Raw genomic sequence first — 20,119 nt, 5'->3', positions numbered from 1 at the left:
AAACAACATAGTTACCATTATGTCAGGGTCCTACAGGGGACATATTTAAATAAAGAAAACAAGTTGGGGTAATAGGTCATCACAGAGCCTGTCAATATTTGAGATGGAATTCAAAAGAATGTTTAAGGTAAAAGTCATTTCTATACCATGCAACCGTCCCCCTTTCAACTCCTCCCTCCCCCAACTCCAGCACAGAAGACTATATCAGTAATTCATTTTATTTTTCTTTTTCTGGTCCATCTCAGGTAAGCAAGGAGAAGGTGATGCGTTAGGGATATCTGCTCTCTATGGTGCTGATTTAGACACTTTTCCCTTCTTGACTCTCTAGTTTCTTGTTCCAACCATACAAGACACATATTATTATACACAGTTTTATATATTATTATAATTTTTTGTATAATTATAATAATACATTATTATATACAGTTTTTTTATATACAGTTTTTCAAATAAGGAAACAAGGCTCAAACATTTTAAGTGACTTCCTTAAAGTCACACAAGTAGTAAGTAACAGAGACAGAATTTGAATCCAAGTTACTGTTTCTACAACTTTTGTTTTTTTAACTAAAACTGGAAACAATTGGCATCAATCAGGGCTCATTTCCCACACAAGGATACTCTTTACTAAAAAACAACAACAAAAACAAACAAACAAAAAAGGATACTCTTTACTGCATTTACGTGTAGACCATCTAACTTCTGGTTAATTTTTCACGAATATTTTGTTATAGATATTTTAACATTTTATCTCACGTTGGCACTTTTCACCTACTCTTGGAATTTTCTTAAAGATAGGAATATTGAAAAGAAAGGTATGTTCTGTAATATTTCTACCAAAAAACTTCTCAAATTCTTGACATGATTGGAAACTTGAGACATTTTTTCCCCTTTTTTGGATAGCAAGGTACTACTGTGGACAGACACACATTTAATATATATAAATGAGTCAAAGGTACACGTTCTAGGACAGAGAGTCTTACCTGGCACGTTGATATGTTAACTCCCTCATAGATATACCCTTCTGCACACGACACAGAAACTTGCTTATTCACACTGAAATCATCCCCCTGAACAAGTATGTGTGCTATATTTGCTGGCAGAGGACATTTTTTAGGGCTGCAGGAGATCCTCTCAGGAAACCAATGACCATCTTTCTGACAGGTGAATGTATCTATATCTGTATCCATCACATAACCTTCCAGACATCTGTAATGGAAAATCAAAATGAGTGACCTAGAGAGTACGATGTACTTGGTGACTTATCCTGGATTTAAGATGCTGTCTACAAAGTTTAGTAGGCATTGTATGTGATATATTAAAACTGATTCAAATGTCAAGGGAATGGCATCACCATGCAAAAACACCAACATAGCAATGACAAGCAGATCAGTCCTTAGCTGTCCACATTAAGGATTAGCCAAGCCTAATGTCGATTTAAATGTCCTTAGTGAAAGGGAATAAAGGGAAAGGAGAGAAAATGAGTGAAAATATCACTGAGGGTGACAAAACATGAGAGACACCTAACTCTGGGAAATGAACAAGGGGTAGTGGAAGGGGAAGTGGGCGGGGGGTTGGGGTGACTGGGTGATGGGCACTGAGGGGGGCACTTGGCGGGATGAGCACTGAGTGTTATATGTTGGCAAACTGAACTCCAATAAAAAATTTTTTTAAAAAAATAATACTATTAAAAAAATGTTCTTGGCAGGAGCAGCCTGGTGGCTCAGCAGTTTAGCGCTGCCTTCAGCCCAGGACATGATCCTGGAGACCCGGGATCAAGTCCTACGTCGGGCTTCCTGCATGGAGCCTGCTTCTCCCTCTGCCTGTGTCTCTGCCTCTCTCTCTCTTTCTCTGTGTCTCTCATGAATAAATAAAGTCTTCAAAAAAGTGTTCTTGAAATTATTACCCTTGTAGATTAGATCAACATTGAATTCACTTTTATTCTGAAAATAGCTAACAGTTCAAAAAATTCTAGATGTAGTACAAAACAGACTCAGAACTAATAAGAATATAACAATTAATATTTATTGAGGATCTACTTTGTGCCAAACACTGTTCTAAGTCCTTTATATAGGGTATCTTTTAATCCTGAGTAGTAGATATTATTATGTAACAATAGTATTTGGTGTTCACACTCAAATCAACCTGGCTGTAGAATGTTCTGTGATTTTTAAAGCTCGCAATTATTTATTTGGCATATGTTTACATGGCACTTATTAAATTCCAGTCACTGTTCTAGTGCTCCACAAATATTAATTCACTTATTTCTCATGTCAACCCGATGAGTAGGTATGTTTATCTTGATTCCCATTTGGTAGATGATGAAACTGACATCAAAGACACTAAATAACTTCCCCAGGAAGCAACAGAACTGAGATTCCTGCCTAGGGATTCTGGTTCTAGAATCCATGCTTCCACTACTATATGACACTGCCTTTTAAATTAAACCATTTAGCTAATTAGCATTTTAAAAGTGTATATATTTTTTAAATTTCACAATTCACTATACTAGATAGGAGTCACATGTTTCACAAACTTGTAATCTGTTTACTACAAGTAAAGATCTAAAACATAATCAAACATGACAAGGCATAGCAAACAGGGGGCTCTTGAGAAACAGGTGATGTGATTTTTCTAGACACCTCACACATCAACATCCAAATAGAAAACTGAAAATGTATTTCAAAAGCAAGGGATAATTTTTGTTTTTCTTCTCGGTGCATGAGCAACCGGTCTTCAGCTTTCTGATCATTGATGATACTCCCTTGGGTCTCCTCCTTACTGCAATTAGGAGAAGATGAAGGTAGGCCTAAAATGTCCACAACAAGCATGTTTAAGAAGAGCTAGTGAATTATTAAAATCTAAGAAGCCAATATGTGAAGGATAATCCATAATTCCTTCCAAGATGTGACTAAAATCTACATTGATTTAGAGGGTTGAGATATCTTACGGGCATTTATTCCAATAAAAATTTAATTTATAAGTTTATTCCATATCTCTAATTTCTTTTTAATAATGCATTGTAGAGAGGGAACTTTACAGCAAAAATCACTATTTGTGCATTAGTTTAGTTTGTTCAAATAGCATAGGTTGGAAATCTCCTTAAGATATCTTCCTATTTATATTGATCAATGAAAGTATGTGCCTTTTTGACCTGAATTCTTTAGTGTTTGCCTTATTTCCCCAATATCTGCTTGTATGAATATAACCATAAAGTGATATCATAAAGAAATTTACCAGCATGACTTTTGAAAGGAAAAAGAGCCTGATGACTTAAAAGATAAAAAAGCCAGCTAGAGGATCTCACTGTTTCATGAAGGTCAACAGAATATGATAATCATAATTATTTTAGGAACTACAATCGGAAAATGTAGAAATTTATTTTTTGTAGCCAACAGATTTCTACACAATTATGAATAGAATAAGGCCAAGTATTAAAAGCTTCAGTTTTTGGAGAGCAGTCTAGAGATGGTATTTTCCCAATTAGCTAAATTTTTGACCTAGCGCTTTTTATTTTACAATTCTCCTGCATCTTTTGGAGACTCTAGAGCCATGGTCTTACCTGAGTTTCACTTTACTTTCGTAAACGTGTGCCTCTCCAGTTGCCACTGCATTGGCGACAGATGGTGGGGATCCACAGGATAAGGGCTCACAGGCTGGATAAGGCTGGCTCCACGTCCCCTTCTCTGTACAAACCAGATCTGAACTCCCTTGTATGACATACCCAGATCTGCAGTTGTAGGTTATCACATTTTCCTCCAAAGTGCCACTCTCACTGATGAATGCGTTTGGTATCACTGGGGGAGAACCACAAGAAGTGTGTTCGCAGCGTGGGAAGCCAGAGCTCCACTGATCATTGGCTTCACAGGTGATTTCAGAAACTCCGTGGAGCTTGAAGCCTTTGAAGCACTGAATCTGGGCTACCTTTCCACAGCCAAAATCTGTCCCATTGACAGCTCCATTTTGAATTACTGGCGTGGAACACCTGCAAGGCAGGCAGGAAGGTGGGCTGCCACTCCAGGAGCCATCAGAAAGACACCTTCGTGAAGGACTTCCATAGAGCTTATAACCAGGAAAGCACTGATACTGTATATGCCCTCCATGATAAAAGGAGAAGCCATTAGGAAAGCCATGGGGAGGATCTTCAGGAGGGCCACAGTTGACTGGTTTACAGGAAGGAAACTCTGCATCCCAGTTGCCATCTGACTGACAGGTGAGTTTTGGGGCACCATGCAGCATGTAGCCATCCTGACAGTGGAACACCACTTCCTTTCCAAATCCATAGTCCAGGCCGTCCATCACTCCATTTGCCACTTGTGGTGGGGTGACACATCTGACAGGCACACAGATGGGAGTGGTTCCACTCCAATGTCCATCAGCAAGACAAACACGACTCCTGTCTCCCTCAAGGAAGAACCCTACATTGCAAGTATACTCAATCTCCTTTTGGAATGTATATTGGTTTCCTTTCACCTGGCCATTGGCTGAGATTGGAGGTGAACCACAGTCCACAGGACTGCAAGTTGGCTCACTCTCATCCCATTTTTTATCTTGTTGGCATGTTCTCCTCTCAGGGCCATTCAACACATACCCAGGATTACACTGATAGTACAACACACTCAGGTATGTGTAGTTACTTCCTTTGACAGAGCCATTCATAACTGGATTTGGTTTTGGGCATGAAATGGCCTCACACCTTGGGGAAGTACCACTCCATTCTCTATTCTGTAGACAAAATCTCATGTCCGAGCCCAGTAGAATGTGTCCAGGTTTGCAAATATACTGTACAGCATTGCCCATAGTAGTCTCTGTAAAATGCAAAAAGCCATTTTCAGGAGCAACTGGTAAGTCACATTCAATTGAAATGCAGGATGGTGCACTGCCATTCCAAGTTCCATCTTCCTGGCAGATCAGCATAGGGCTCCCTAAAATTTCATATCCTGGATTACAGGTGTATGAAACTATGGTGCCATATGGAAAGTTTGCTGAATGTGTAGCAGGAGATCCTTTTGTGTTTTCCCAGGTTGCCACTGCCGCCATATGATGAGGAGGGCGAGGAGTCAGATATGGAATCTCCATCATATCTTCTTCTTGGTCAACATGTCCCTGACCATCTTTGACCTTAGTACATTCTCCAAAATCAATATGAGGAGGAAGACCACAGTCTACAGGTACACATTTTGGTATGGGACTTGACCATCCCGACTCTCCACAGGTCTGCATGGCATGACCAGCTACCTGCCACCCAGGAAAGCAGCTGTAGATGATCATGGCCCCATAGCCATAATCTGCACCTTCTACAAAACCATTTTCAATGGGTTGTGGGGGATTACAGTAGATGGCACTGCATGATGGGACATCCATATCCCAGTCACCTGTCTCCAAACAAGTCAAGGCTTTGGGACCCTCAAGCCTGAAGCCTCGGCGACAGGAGTATGTAATGGTTTGCCCATAGTGCAGGTGTGTGTAAGAGAATTTGCCATTTGAAATCTCCCTGGGCTTTGGGCACTCAACGGGTTTACAGGTGGGTTTTCCTCCAAGCCATTGACCATTTTCTCCACAAAGGATGGTAGTATTTCCGACCAACTCAAAGCCTGGCTTGCAGGTATAGAGAGCTGTGCTGAGATAGGCAAGACCTTGTACATCGATGATACCATTGAGAATTTCCTCAGGGTGGGGACATTCCACTGGGACACATTCTGGCAATGGAGAACTCCAGGTACCATCAGCTTGACAGGAAGTGGTGGGATCCCCTCTTAGGAAAAATCCATCCACGCAAGAATACTTGACAGTACTTCCAAAATGAAGTGCAGAAGAAGGAGCAGGGACACCAAAGGAAATGAGGGGAGGTGGGAGACAAAGAACCATCTTACAAACAGGAAAAGAATCATTCCATTGCTGTGATGGCAAGCATTTCAGGACAGAGGGCCCCTGAAGGACATGTCCCTCTTTACAAGACAATGTCACCACTCCTACTTCAGTAGCTAACTCCTTTAGGACAAGCTGGTTTTCCAAGAGAGGTGGCTCTGGGCACTTGGCAGGCACACACTTCTGGTTTAGTTTCTTATTCCATTTGCCAGATTTCTGGCATGTCCAAGAATTATCACCAATGAGCTCAAAACCCTCATTACAGAAAAACTGAACCTTGGATCCTACTTCAAAATTTTCTCCTTTCATGTAGCCATTCTGGATTGGGGGAGGTTTTCCACAGTTAAGAGGGACGCATGACAGTGGGGATTCACTGTGCCAGTGGCGATTGGCTTGGCAGACAAATACAGGACTTCCAACAGATTTGTAGCCTGGATTACATTGATATCTCACTTCACTCTCAAAGATCCTGCCAGTTGTATGCTGTATAATAGGGAGAAAACAATTAAGTATAATTTGTAAAATAATATAATTAACTAAATACATTGAATGATAAAAAGTAGATTAAAATGCCTATGTTAAGACAAATCAGTTAAGACATAAGCAAATAAGGATTTATGGTTTTGTTTTGTTTTTTAATAGGTCTACTCTACTTTTAGTGAGTGAAAAGGATGGGTCAAATTAGGTAATCCCCACTACAGAAATGTTTATCCTTGGGCTGAGCCTACAATAAGTAAAAGATAATCATTTTAAATTGATGATTTGGTGGATCACTACCAAAAATTATAAGTTAGTAAGTTCAAAAAAATCTTGCTCACCAAAGCAATGCTGTAGTTCGTTGCTTTAACCACCGAAAAGGAAACATGCATATACAACGTACATTTATTTGTTAATATTGTTTAAAAAAAGCAAATAAAATATTTTTCATGGATATATTCCAAAGAGTGCTATCAAAGTTTCGTGTTCATTCTTAACACAAATTTTAAAATTGTGGCTATAAAGATGAGAAATTAAAAAGCAATATTTTATCTTCTAACCAAAAAGTTGATACTCAGGATCTCAACATTTAAATAAATAAGTGACTAATATGATTAACAGGTCATTTTTAGGCAGCACCAAAGATGAATTAGTTATGAAAACTTTAAGAAAACTTATCATGGTAAAGGCTAGCTAGCTTGCATGCTATAGTGAACTTCTTGTTCTAGTGGACATAATTCTTTGTTCACTTATTTATTTCTTGGGTGCCCTACATACATGTAAGTGCCATGCCATCACAGACCTAATCTGCATTGTTAAATACTAGTTCTCCAATGCTTACCTGGCACCCAGTAGGAGCTACAGAGATATTTGTTAAATGAACAAATGAAAGCCTCCTTATCTATATATACCCTATTCCAGTGGAGCCCTACTACAGCAGAGCAAAGATGTGAAACAGCAAGTGTTTACTGCTGTTTGAGAATATAAAGGAGAAAAGGTATTATGTATATGTGGGTTTTTACATAGTATTTAATTAGAATATTGTCTCTTTCAAATAGCCCTTAATTTGAAGAAACATATTAGGCACATGTTAATGCGAAAGGAGTAAATGAAAGTTTCACCCTTTGTCCTGGTGAAACTACCTTTAGGTCTGCTGAAAGAAAACCATAAAAACTGCATTATAGTTAATAGATGATTCACCCCATCTTTTGTCTAAAAATTAGAAATGATACCAGATATCTCTAGGTTCCATTGGGCCTTGATTTCTATAAAATATACATCCATCTTGGGATGACTTCTACATAAAGGAAAATAATTCTGTATTAAAATTGGTTCATTCTAACTTCATAGTTAGGGCTAAGGTAGTGCTACAAAGCACTTCAACCATCTATATGCTAGGAGAAGGTAGAAAGCTATAGATTAAAAAGACTTCTCTCTAATATTCACCAGCTAGAGGTTTAGCCACTTCTGTTTTTCAACAATTAATCTGTTCAGTGTTCTGCCTCTGAATCCCAGGTTAGCCATGTGGTCTAGCTGTCAGTGATGAGAGCCATGGACCCCTTGCTCATTAGTCTCTTACCTCCAGAAAGCCATTCTCAACCTTAGGCGGTTCATTGCAAGACACAGGGTGGCATGTAGGTGTGGGGCTACTCCACTGTCCTGTAGCTTCGCAGGTGCTCTTCTTCTCCCCTTTGATGTAGAACCCCTTGTTGCAGCTATAAGCCACCATGGCCCCAAAACTGTAGTTTGATCCACTCGCATAGCCATTCATGATGCTTGGTGGCTCTCCACACCGCACGGGGATGCACTGGATGGACATCGGGGAAGGGTTCCACTGCCCACCTTTCAAACACTCAATCTTTGCCGAGGTATTCAGTACAAAACCTTCTGTGCATTTAAAGCTTACAACTGACCCTGCTGCAAATTTTGCTTTGCTCACAGATTCCAAGATGCTATAGGAAACAGATGGAGGTTTTTCACAGAAATGAGCTATACAATGGGGCATGGCCTGACCTTCTGGGGGAACCCACTTGCCCTGGGCATTGCAAAGGAGCTGGGAATTGTCTGCCAAGCTGTAACCATCTGAACAATAGTAGAATGCAATGTCTCCAAATAACCGATGGGCAGTCTCTGGAGAGGCATGTTCCACGTTGGGGGGCTCATCGCAGGAGACAGCCAGACACTGCTGGTTACTTCCATTCCACTTGCCATTGGCCAGGCATTCAATGGTGTCGGGACCAGCAAGGGTGTAGCTATGAGATTGGGAGGAAAGGAATAATAATTAAGTAAAATATGTTTGTATCTTCATATATTCTTTTTATTTTTTTAATATTTCCAACAAGTACTTTACTTTTATTTTTTTATTCTTTAAAAATAAAATAAAATAACATTTATTAAGATGGAGGCATAGTAGGAGAACTCTACAGGCTCGTCTCATCCTTCAAATACAACAAGATAATTACCAAATCATTCTGAATACCCAATAAATTGACTTGAGGATGGATAGAACAAACTGTACAACTAGAAGGGGAGAAGAGGCCATATCAAGGAAGTGCAGAGACATGGTTTGGGGGAGAAACAGATCCTGAGTGCTGTGGAGGGGAGAGAGCATTGGTCTCAGACAATGGTGAGAGAAATGGGAGTGCTCAGGGGAACTCACACAGAGAACATTTCACCACAACCATTGGCTGGGAAAATGAGAGGGGTTGATTTTTTGTGAGTTTTTGTAAATAGCAGGGCTTGAACACTGGAGTTTTAAAGGCTGGCAGGCTTGGCTGGTATAGAGACCTGAGGCTGCTGCCCTACTCCTGGAGAGAAGGTAGGCAAGCAGCTCAGGGGTACGTAGCACCATCTGAGGAACGCCTAGGTCACATGGGGAGACTGCTCTTCTTGGAGAGCATCTGTGAGAGGTGGCATTTGCAGAGTTGCCTCTCCAGGGACAAAGGAGCCAGCAGGCTCTATTTTACAACCCTGCCCCTCAGCATAAACACAGAGCCACCTGTGGGTAACAGCACTGTGCCAACACTGGCTGCCTGAACCTGCTTATACCAGGTCCCAAGCCCCTGTGCTCTGCCAGTACTGCCCTTCTTGGACAAGTGTGCCTCAGTGCCAGAACAGCAGGGAAGAGAGAAGACATGTCGACCCTATCTATACCATATCTCCCAGCTAGAGTTCTGCGAGGCTTCAGTTCTAGTGGAAGTAGTATCAGGGTCTCATTTAACAAATAGACCAGAGTACAGCTAGTTAAAACTTGCCACACTCCAGTTAAACTGCCCACTGCACACAAGAAGAACCTCTGCAGACAAGAATAGAGTAGCCAAACACAGCAGCAGAGTGCACACAACACACAGCAGTGACAATCTCTGAAGCACCAGGCCCTGGGCACTATCTAACCATTTCTTCAAAAAGCCATTACTCTCAAAATCAGGACACATGATACGCTTTTTTAACACAGAGAAAAAGAGACTTAAACAATAATGTCAAGATAAAGAAGTTCATCCTTAATGAAGCAACAAGATAAGGTCATGGTCAAAGATCTAATTGAAACAGATGTCAGTAATATGCCTGATGGAGAATTTAAAACAACAATCATAAGGATACTTACTGGGTGAGAGAGAAGAATGGAAGGCTTCAGGGAGGCCTTTACCACAGAGATAAAAGAGTTAAAAAACAATCAGAAATGAAAAATGCAATAATGGAGATTGGAAACAAGATGTAATGAACACAAGGCTGGAGGAAATTATAGAAAATAAGGAAGCAGAACAAAGGAGAGAAAGAACAACTATGGGTGATGAGAATAGACTAGGGGAACTCAGTAACTCCATCAAACATAATAACATTCATATCACAGGAGTCCCAGAAGAACAAGAGAGAAAAGGGCACAGAAAATTTATTTGAGGAAATAATAGCTGAAAACTTGCCTAATCTGGGGAAGGAAACAGCTATCCAGATCCAGGAGGCAAGAGAGCTCCCATTAAAATCAACAAAGACAGGACAACATCAAGGCATATTGTAATTAAATTTGAAAATGCAGTGATAAAGAAAAAATCCAGAGGCAGTTAGACAAAAGAAGTCCCTAACTGGGATGGCTGGGTAGCTCAGCAGTTGGGCGTCTGGCTTCAGCTCAGGGAGTGATCCTGGAGTCCTGGGATAGAGTCCCACATCAGGCTCTTTGCGCAGAGCCTGCTTCTCCCTCTTCCTGTGTCTCTGCCTCTCTCTCTCTCTTGAATAAATAAAAATTAAAAAAAAGAAGTCCCTAACTTACAAGGGAAGACCCATAAGGCTAACTGCAGATCTCTCAACAGAAACTTGGCAAGATAGGAGAGAGTGGCATGATATATTAAATGTGCTGAATGAGAAAAATCTACAACCAGAATACTCTATCCAATGATAGCAAGACTATCATTCAAAATAGGAGGAAAAAAAATAGAAGGAGAGATAAAGAGTTTCCCAAACAAACAAAAACTAAAGGAGTTTGTGACCACTAAACCACTCCTGCAAGAAATATTAAAGGAGACTCTTTGAGTGGAAAGGAGAGACCCAAAGTGACAAAGAAAGGAACACAGAAAATCTTCAGAAACAATGACAAAACAAATAATAAAATGGCATTAAATACAAATCTATCAATAATTACTCTGAATGTAAATTGATTAAATGCTCTGTGTCAAAAGACACAGAGTGTCAGAATGGATAAAAAAACAAGACTCATCTATATGCTACCTACAAGAGATTCATTTTATACCTAAAGATACCTGCAGATTGAAAGTGAGGGGATGGAAAAACATTTATCATTTATGATGCAAATGGACGTCAAAAGAAAACCAGAATAGCAACACTTATATCAGACAAACTAGATTTTAAACCAAAGACTGTAACAAGAGATGAAGGGCCCTATATCATCATAAGGGGGACTATCCAACAAAAGATCTAACAATTGTAAATATTTATGACACCAGTATGGGAGCTCCTAAATATATAAAATGGTTAATAAGAAACATAAAGGAGCTAATTTATGATAATACAGAAATAGTAGGGGAATTTAACAGTCCACTTATATCAATGTACAGACCATCTAAACAAAAAATCTACAAGGAAACAATGGCTTTGAATAACACACTGGAACATACCAATTTAGCAGATATATTTAGAACATTCCATCCTAAAACAACAAAATACACATTCTTTTCAAGTGTACATGGAACATTCTCCAGAACAGATCACATATTAGGTCACAAAATAAGCCTCAACAAATTAAAAAAGATTGGTCATACCATGCATCTCTTCTGACCGCAACACTATAAAAATGGAAGTCAACCACAAGAAAAAAATCTGGAAAAACTACAAATACATGGAGGTTAAATAACATGCCACTAAACAAATGAATGGGTCAACCAGGAAACAAAAAAAAGAAATAAGAAAATAAAGGGAAACAAAGGATAATGAAAGACATCAATTCAAAAGCTTTGGAAGCACCAAAAGTGGTACTAAGAGGGAAGCTTATAGCATAAGAGGCCTAACTCAAGAAGCAAGAAAAATCTCAAATAAACAACCTAACTTTACATCTAAAGGAGCTAGAAGAAGAACAACAAACAAAACCTAAAACTAGCAGAAGGAAGGGAATAATAAAGATTAGAGCAAAACTAAATGATACATAAGAAAACTAAAAAATCCCAATAGAACATTGATCAGTGGAACCATGATCTGGTTCTTTGAAAAAAAAAATCAATAAAATTGGGCAACCTGGGTGGCTCAGCAGTTTAGCGCCTGCCTTTGGCCCAGAGCATGATCCTGGAGACCCCGGATTGAGTCCCACATCGGGTTCCCTGTGTGGAGCCTGCTTCTCCCTCTGCCTGTGTCTCTCTGCCTCTCTCTCTCTCTCTCTCTCTCTGTTTCTCATTAATAAATAAATAAAAATCTTTAAAAAAAAAGAATACTATATAAAAAAATCAATAAAATTGATCAACCCCTAGCCAGACTTATCAAAAAGAAAAGGACTGAAATCAATAAACTCACAAATGAGAAGGGAGAAATAACAACCAACACCACAGAAATACAATTTAAGAGAATGTTATGAAAAACCACACACCAACAAATTAGACAACCTGGAAAAAATGCATAAATTCCTAGGAACATATAAACTACCAAAACTGAAACAGGAAGAAATAAAAAACTTGTACAGACAGATAATCAGCCAAGAAGTTAAATCAGTAATCCAAAACTCCCAACAAACAAAAGCCCAGGACCAGATGGCTTTAGAAGTGAATTCTACCAAACATTTAGAGAAGAGTTAATATCTATTCTTCTATATTCCAAAAAGAGAAAGAGAAGGAAAACTTCTAAATTCACTCTATGAATCCAGCATTACCCTGATACCAAAACCAGATAAAGACCTCATCAAAAAAGAGAACTACGGGGGATCCCTGGGTGACGCAGCGGTTTGGCACCTGCCTTTGGCCCAGGGCACGATCCTGGAGACCCGGGATCGAGTCCCACATCGGGCTCCCGGTGCATGGAGCCTGCTTCTCCCTCTGCCTGTGTCTCTGCCCCCCCCCCCTCTCTCTCTCTTTCTCTGTGACTAATATAAATAAAAAAAAAAGAATTTAAAAAAGAGAACTACGGGCCAATATCCCTGATGAACATGGATGCAAAAAATCTCAATAAAATACCAGCAAATTGAATCCAATAGTACATTAGAAGAATCATTCACCATAATCAAGTGGGATTTATTCCTGGGCTGCAAGGGTGGTTCAATATTCACAAATCAATCAATGTGACACAGTAAATTAATAAAAGAAAGGATAAAACTTTTCAATAGATACAGAAAAAGCATTTGACAAAGTACAACATCCATGATAAAAACCCTTAAGAAGTAAGGGTTTGAGGGAGCATACCTCATCATAATAAAGGCCATACATAAAAGACTCCATGGCTAATATCACCCTCAGTGGGGAAAAACTGAGAGCTTTTCCTCTATAGTCAGGACAGATATGGATGTCTACTCTCATCACTATTATTTAACACAGTACTAGAAGTCCTAGTCACAACAATCAGACAACACAAAGAAATGAAAGGCACCCAAATTGGCAAGGAAGAAGTCAAACTGTCACTATTTGCAGATAACATGATACTTTATATAGAAAATCCAAAAGACTACCAAAAAAATTGCTGGAACTGATACATGAATTCAGTAAAGTTGCAGGATACAAAATCAATGTACAGAAATGTGTTGCATTTCCATACACCATTAAAGAAGCAGCAGAAAGAGAAATCAAGAAATCAATCCCATTTGCAAATGCACCAAAAAACCATAAGCTACCTAGAAATAAACCTAGAAGAGGTAAAAGATCTGTGTTCTGGAAACTATAAAACACTTATGAAAGAAATTGAAGAGGATAAAAAGAAATGGAAAAACATTCCATGCTTATGGATAAGAACAAATATTGTTAAAATGTCTATATTACCCAAAGCAATCTATAGATTTAATGTAATCTCTATCAAAATACCACCAGCATTCTTTATAGAGCTAGAACAAACAATCTTAAAATTTGTATGGAATCACAAAAGACCCCAAGTAGCCAAAGCAAACTTGAAAAAGAAAAGCAAAGCTGGAGATGTCACAATTCCAGATTTCAAGTTATATTACAAAGATGTAATCATGAAAACAGTATGGTACTGGCACAAAAATAGACACATAGATCAATGAATAAAACAGAAAATCCAGAAATAAAATCACAATTTTATGGTCAATTAATCTTTCATGAAGCAGGAAAGAATACAATGGAAAAAAAGACAAATGGTGTTGTGAAAATTAGATAGCAACATGCAGAAGAATGAACTGGACCACATTCTTACACCACACACAAAAATAAATTCAAAATGGATTAAAGACCTAAATGTGAGACCACAGAATTCCTAGGAAAAAACATAAGTAATAGTCTCTTTGACATCAGCCATAGCAATAGTTTTCTAGGTGGGACCCCTTGGGCAAGAGAAACAAAAGCAAAAATAAATTACTGGGACTACATGAAAATAAAAAAGCTCTGTGTAGTGAAGGAAACATCAACAAAACTAAAAGGCAACCTATGGAATGGGAGAAGATGTTTGCAAATGACAAATCCAATAAAGGGTTACTATCCTAAATATATAAAGAACTTATATAAATCAACACCCCAAAAAACAAATAATCCAGTTAAACCACGGGCAGAAGACACAAATAGACATTTCCCCAAAGAAGACATATAGATGGCCATACACATGGAAAGATTCTCAACATCACTCATCATCAGGGAAATACAAATCAAAACTACAATGAGATACCATCTCACACCTGTCAGAATGGCGAAAACTAACAATACAGGAAACAACAGGTGTTGGTGAGGATGCAAAGAAGGGGGAACCCTCTTCTACTGTTGGTGGAAATGCAAATTGGTGCGGCCATTCTGAAATATAGTTAAAAATATAAAAATATAGTCAAAAAGTTAAAAATAGAGCTATCCTCCCATCCAGCAATTGCACTGCCCTGTATTTACCCAAAGGATTTATAAAAATACTAATTCAAAGGGATACATGCACCCTGATGTTGATAGCAGCATTATCAACAATAGCCAAATTATTGCAAGAGCCCAAATGTCCCCTGACTGAAGAATGGATAAAGAAGATATGGTATATACATAGACAGTGGAATATTAGCCATAACAAAGAACAAGATCTTGCTATCTGCAACTACATGTATGGAACTAGAATATTCTGTTAAGTGAAATAAGTCAGTGAGAGAAAGACAAATACCATATGATTTCACCCATATGTGGAATTTAAAAAACAAATCAAATGAACATAAGGGAGAAAAAAGAGAGAGAGAAACCAAGAAACAGACCCTTAACTATAAAGAACAAACTGATGGTCACCAGAGGGGAGACGGGCGGGGGCATGAGTGAAACAGATGATGGGGAGTAAGGAGAGCACTTGTGATAAGCCCTGGGTGTTGTATGTGTGTATTGAATCACTAAATTCCACATCTGATACTTTCATTGACACTACTTACAGTATGTTAACTAACTGGACTTTAAATAAAAACTTGGAAATAAAAGGAAATATTTACTGTTTGAATACTGAGCTTACTAGTAAGGATCAAATGACCTTCATTTAAGATATAGAAATGCATCCTGATATTAATATAATGCTTGTTTAGAAAGGGAAGTGGATTTAAAATTTTTTTGCTATTTAAGGATCTCTAAAAATTACAGTTCTTTAAAAATAAATATGACTCAGTATACATTTAGAACGTCATCTGTCAATAGATGGTTTTAGTTGATTTCATCACTAGTATTTGAAACAAAAGCACTAAAAAAAAAAACCCCATAGGTTTCCCACACATAACTCATGCATTTACTTAAATTCAATGAAATTCAAAGCAATGATTGTAATTCTAGTCTTCTGTGTTACCTAAACCCTTACCCAACTGAGTGTTAGCATTTCGAGCTGTGTTCTGTGTATGGCTCTGCTATTCAACAAGGATGAATCAATTTAGCTTAATAACTCTCAGTCTTTCTTTCTGCCTTTGACAGGTATTTTCCCACAGAGGGTGATAGATTGATGACTTGCAAAAATCTTGAATTATTCTCAAGTGCTCTTGCAATGCAGGAGAACAAAATATTACGATATGTAGTATTAGAATAACTACATGTGATTCATTCTTGATTTGTTCTCGCTTTCTTACTGAAGAGAAAAATGACAGAATTTTAAAGGAATGTCTAACACCTGAGCCATCTGTCATTTTGATACTAATGAAGGATAAGGGTATTAAAATAATTTGGCACCTAATTTAATTCTGTTAAGACATATTAATTTCTTCATTTTACAGATGAGTGAATGGTGGTTCCACAGGCTAATAGACCTGTCCGGAGCCACACAATTACATACAACTGAATTAAAAAATCTGAATTTGATTTACCAGATTCCAACAATTATACCTTTTCCTTGACATTGTTCTGTTTCCTTCCTTTTATCTTTTTAAAATGAGGTGGATCACAATTTGTGGGTATCCTGTGGAAACTGCACTGCAGAATCATCTAGTACAAATTATTTGACCCACCTTTCAGCAAAGATTCTTATGTCATTAGTTAGCAAACATTTCTCCTAAGGTTCCTTTTAGTTTTATAGGGGATCTGCTATGATAGAGAGGTTAGAGTTCATCCCCCTCACTGGCCAGATTCATGAGATCCACAGGAAGCAGAAAGATCAAGAAAATAGAAGAGCATCAGCAGAAACGTGTGCATGCATCCTACCTATGGCCATATATCCTGCTTTGGACAGAAGAGGTCTCGAAATACTCATAGACATCCCTGACAACTATGTGCAGTCTCTAATTAGGGTCTGCTGCAGGTTCATTGTTAAGGATAAGCTCTGCTCTTTCTATTAGAATTCAAACTTAATAAGTTTTTAAATGGTTTCTGTCTAGGAGGATACAGGAGGACATACAAGATGCTAAAGGCATCATGATCTTACTATCAAAAAATCCATTATCCCAGATTCTACTGTTCCTGTATAGAATGTGTTCTGAGTAGAAGTTCCATTTATAGAGACTCTTGACATTTAGTCTTTCATTAAATAATTGTTAAGGATCATGCTATGGGCTAGAGTCACTTCCTTAGTGCATAATGCAATGCTAGCGCATTTGCTTGTTTCCACATCTATGTCCATCCTGCCCTCCTTACCCCACCTACTGGCTGCTGCACTGTGGGCCCCTTTACACCTATAGCAGTTGCTTAAAGAGGAAATGATTAATTCTATCTGAAGAATGGAGAGGGAAAGAAAGCCTTCCCTGTGGAAATGGCTTTTGAGGAGTCATGAGATAAGAAGAGTAGAAAAGTCATGAGATAAGAAGAATAGAAAAGAATAGAAAAGAGAGTAAAAGTATTTTTCAAGACAGAAAAATAACATGAACAAAGAGCTTGGAGTATGATATGGCTGGGGCATAAGGGGAATTTACAAATAATTAGGAACAGCATCTGAACACCTGAACAAGGAAGTGGCAGTCACTAGGATTTGTGTGTTTTGACAGGTTGTGGTGGTTGATGGATAGAGATGTGGCAGGCACAGGTAAACTGGAAATAGTTTTTGACAGTTTCTTTTACAAGGACTCTCATAAGATTTTAGCAGGCAAAATGTCACTAGAACAGAAAGATACTTAAGTGGTTTATTAACTGGATGACCCAAAGAATACTGGTTAATAGAAATAGCCTCGTTGAGAGTTTCATTTCTTATGAATGCCATAAAACTGTCCTTAAACCCCACATCCATCAGTTTATAAGCAACACATAACTGTAGGGTGGGGAATAGGGTGTTTACGATCCAGTTCAATGTTCTAATCTTACAAGGTAATATTTAACAAAGATAAGACGGAATGTACTGCATATTCACAGTAAAGAAAAACCACACAAATGAAAAACCCAGTTTATCACATGAAAGACTTTGGGTTTAATTGAGAGTAAGTTGAATGAGTCAATGGCGGCATCTTGAAAGGGTGACTGCATTTCTAAACTCATTTATTTGGAAAGAGAAGATGAGAAATGAAATAAATTATTGCCTCTGTATGTGTGTATATGTCAGCCCCTAGATGTGGCATTTTTATCTCTGCTATATTCTAACTTGCATGTGTCAATGTGCATATTCAGCTTTGGGTACTGTAATTGAAAATGGCTCAGCTGGTTGGATGTCTGCCTTCGGCTCAGGTCATGATCCCAGGGTCCTGGGATTGAGACCTGCGTTGGGCTCCCTAATCAGCAGGGGAGCCCACTTCTCCCTCTCCCACTCCCCTTGCTTGTGCTCTATCTCAAATGAATAAATAACATCTTTTTTTAAAAAAAAAATGGACTACAGACCTACTGGAATAGGCTCAGAATGATTCCGAGAGGAACAGACTCAGAGTCATGTTCATTTATGCGAAAGAAGTACAGATTGGAGGCTGAACTGGCTGAAATGTCTGTCTCCCTGCACCAAAGTGAGAGATCATTTCTCAGTCGGGAGCTGTGGGAAGGGCTGGGATCTTTCACAGAAGCCTCCCACTTGGCTCTACTGATTCATTTGTAGAATCTCAGGATCAAGCTGTGAACACTTGAATGGCTGGGATTTCACAGGTGCAGAGAAATGTACACTGAGTGATTTCAAGAGGTAGAACCAGAACCTTAGACTAGATGAAGTACTCAGTTAAGATGGCAACTGAGGGTTATTAAAAATAACCATCTTCCAAAATGCATCAGTTAGTCTTTGAAGGTGGTAAAGCAGTACATATTTTCCAAATGACAAAAAGTGAGGAATTGTTAGCTATTGCCTAGATTGAACTATGACTGGCCTCTGATCCAAGTGCTGTATTATTTCCTTATGTTAGACATCTCAGGGTGTGTTACAATATCTGCAGAACATATTTTACCTGCTTATTTGTTTAAAAGAATCATTTGAGGTACTTGGTGACTCAGTTGGTTAAGTGTCTGACTCTTGACTTCGGTTCAGGTCATGATCTCAGGGCCGTGAGAGTGAGCCCTGAAATGGGCTCCACACTGGGTGTGGAGTCTGCCTGAGATTTGCCCCTTCTCACTTTGCCCCTCCCTGCTCACACAATTTTCCTTGCTCTGTCTCAAAAAAAAAAAAGAATCATTTTTAAAAAAATGATAAAGTTTTGTAGAGATGATGACATTCATCCTATAAACATTGGCTACCAAAGCAGAAAAACTGGAACTGGTACAAATCTAAAATGCTGGAATATTTAATTTTATTCTGTGGCATTTTGTATTCTCATTCAAGAGACACTGGGAATGCTATTGCAGACTATTATTTAAAATCAGGCCATATAGGGGCACCTGGGTGGCTCAGTGGTTAAGCATCTGTCTTCAGCTCAGGTCATGATCCCAGGGTCCTGAGATGGGGTTCTGCATCAGGCTCCCCACAGAAAGCCTGCTTTTCCCTCTGCCTATGTGTCTGCCTCTTTCTCTATGTGTTTCTCATGAAGAAATAATAATAAAATAAAATAAAATAAAATAAAATAAAATAAAATAAAATAAAATAAAATAAAATAAAAAAATAAAATAAAATCTCCCTTCAAAAAAAAAATCAGGCCATACACATTATTAAAAAAATTGTCCTATGCCATAACTCCAAAGAAAAATGGCCCATTGATATTACAGTGATGCTACAGAGGACATATTTCAGGATGAACTTGCAGCAATTAATTAGCATATTTCTGGAATAATAATGAAAAATTCTTTGAAAATGGGCAGAATAATCTTCAGATACAATTTTCAGTGATTTGATTGACACACTGAGTGGAAGCCAACTAATGAGCATGTGGGAAGCTTTATGAGAGAGCTCCCCAGTGGACCATCAGCTCCTGTCTTTTTAAAAGAACCTTGTAAGAGCCTTAAAAGAGCAGCATACTAGATATTTAAAGAGTCACAACTTAAAGCAGTGGAAAGTAGATATCAGTGTCAGCAGTTAATTCTGTTTTCAGCTAAAAATGATCAAAAAATTTATCTTAGTACATTCAGTAATTGCATTTAAAAATCTACATTTAAGAAGAATCAAGGGGGAACCTTCTATGAGGGTTTTAGGATTTTGATGACCCTTCCTTCCCTCTGAGCTTCTCACCAAGAGAGTAAACACATAAGGATGAAAAGGGAAATGGGAAACAAGTTATCACTTTATTAATTTAGGCAAACAGCTGAAAACTTCCAGCCCTGTGTTTTGGTAACAGGTAAAGGTGGAAGGCCAATTTTAGGGCAAGAGG

At 38.4% G+C, this 20,119-nt stretch overlaps 1 protein-coding gene across 4 annotated transcripts in view; it reads right to left on the bottom strand.

Moving 5' to 3' along the window:
• Window positions 1–20,119, bottom strand: part of SVEP1 (sushi, von Willebrand factor type A, EGF and pentraxin domain containing 1) — a 181,240-nt gene that overhangs the window by 29,622 nt on the left and 131,499 nt on the right. For all 4 annotated transcript variants that reach the window (XM_055301712.1, XM_055301714.1, XM_055301713.1 and 1 more), the window contains 3 exons: window positions 7,922–8,594; window positions 3,560–6,348; window positions 981–1,206 (listed from right to left, as the gene is read on the bottom strand). In XM_055301712.1, the coding sequence (XP_055157687.1) occupies window positions 981–1,206; window positions 3,560–6,348; window positions 7,922–8,594 (3,688 nt within the window). The remainder of the gene's footprint in view (window positions 1–980; window positions 1,207–3,559; window positions 6,349–7,921; window positions 8,595–20,119) is intronic.

Source organism: Nyctereutes procyonoides, unplaced genomic scaffold, assembly GCF_905146905.1.
Source record: "Nyctereutes procyonoides isolate TBG_1078 unplaced genomic scaffold, NYPRO_anot_genome, whole genome shotgun sequence".
NCBI lineage: Eukaryota > Metazoa > Chordata > Mammalia > Carnivora > Canidae > Nyctereutes > Nyctereutes procyonoides.
Note: the sequence above shows the minus strand (reverse complement) of the source record. Positions and strands in the feature narration are given on the sequence as shown.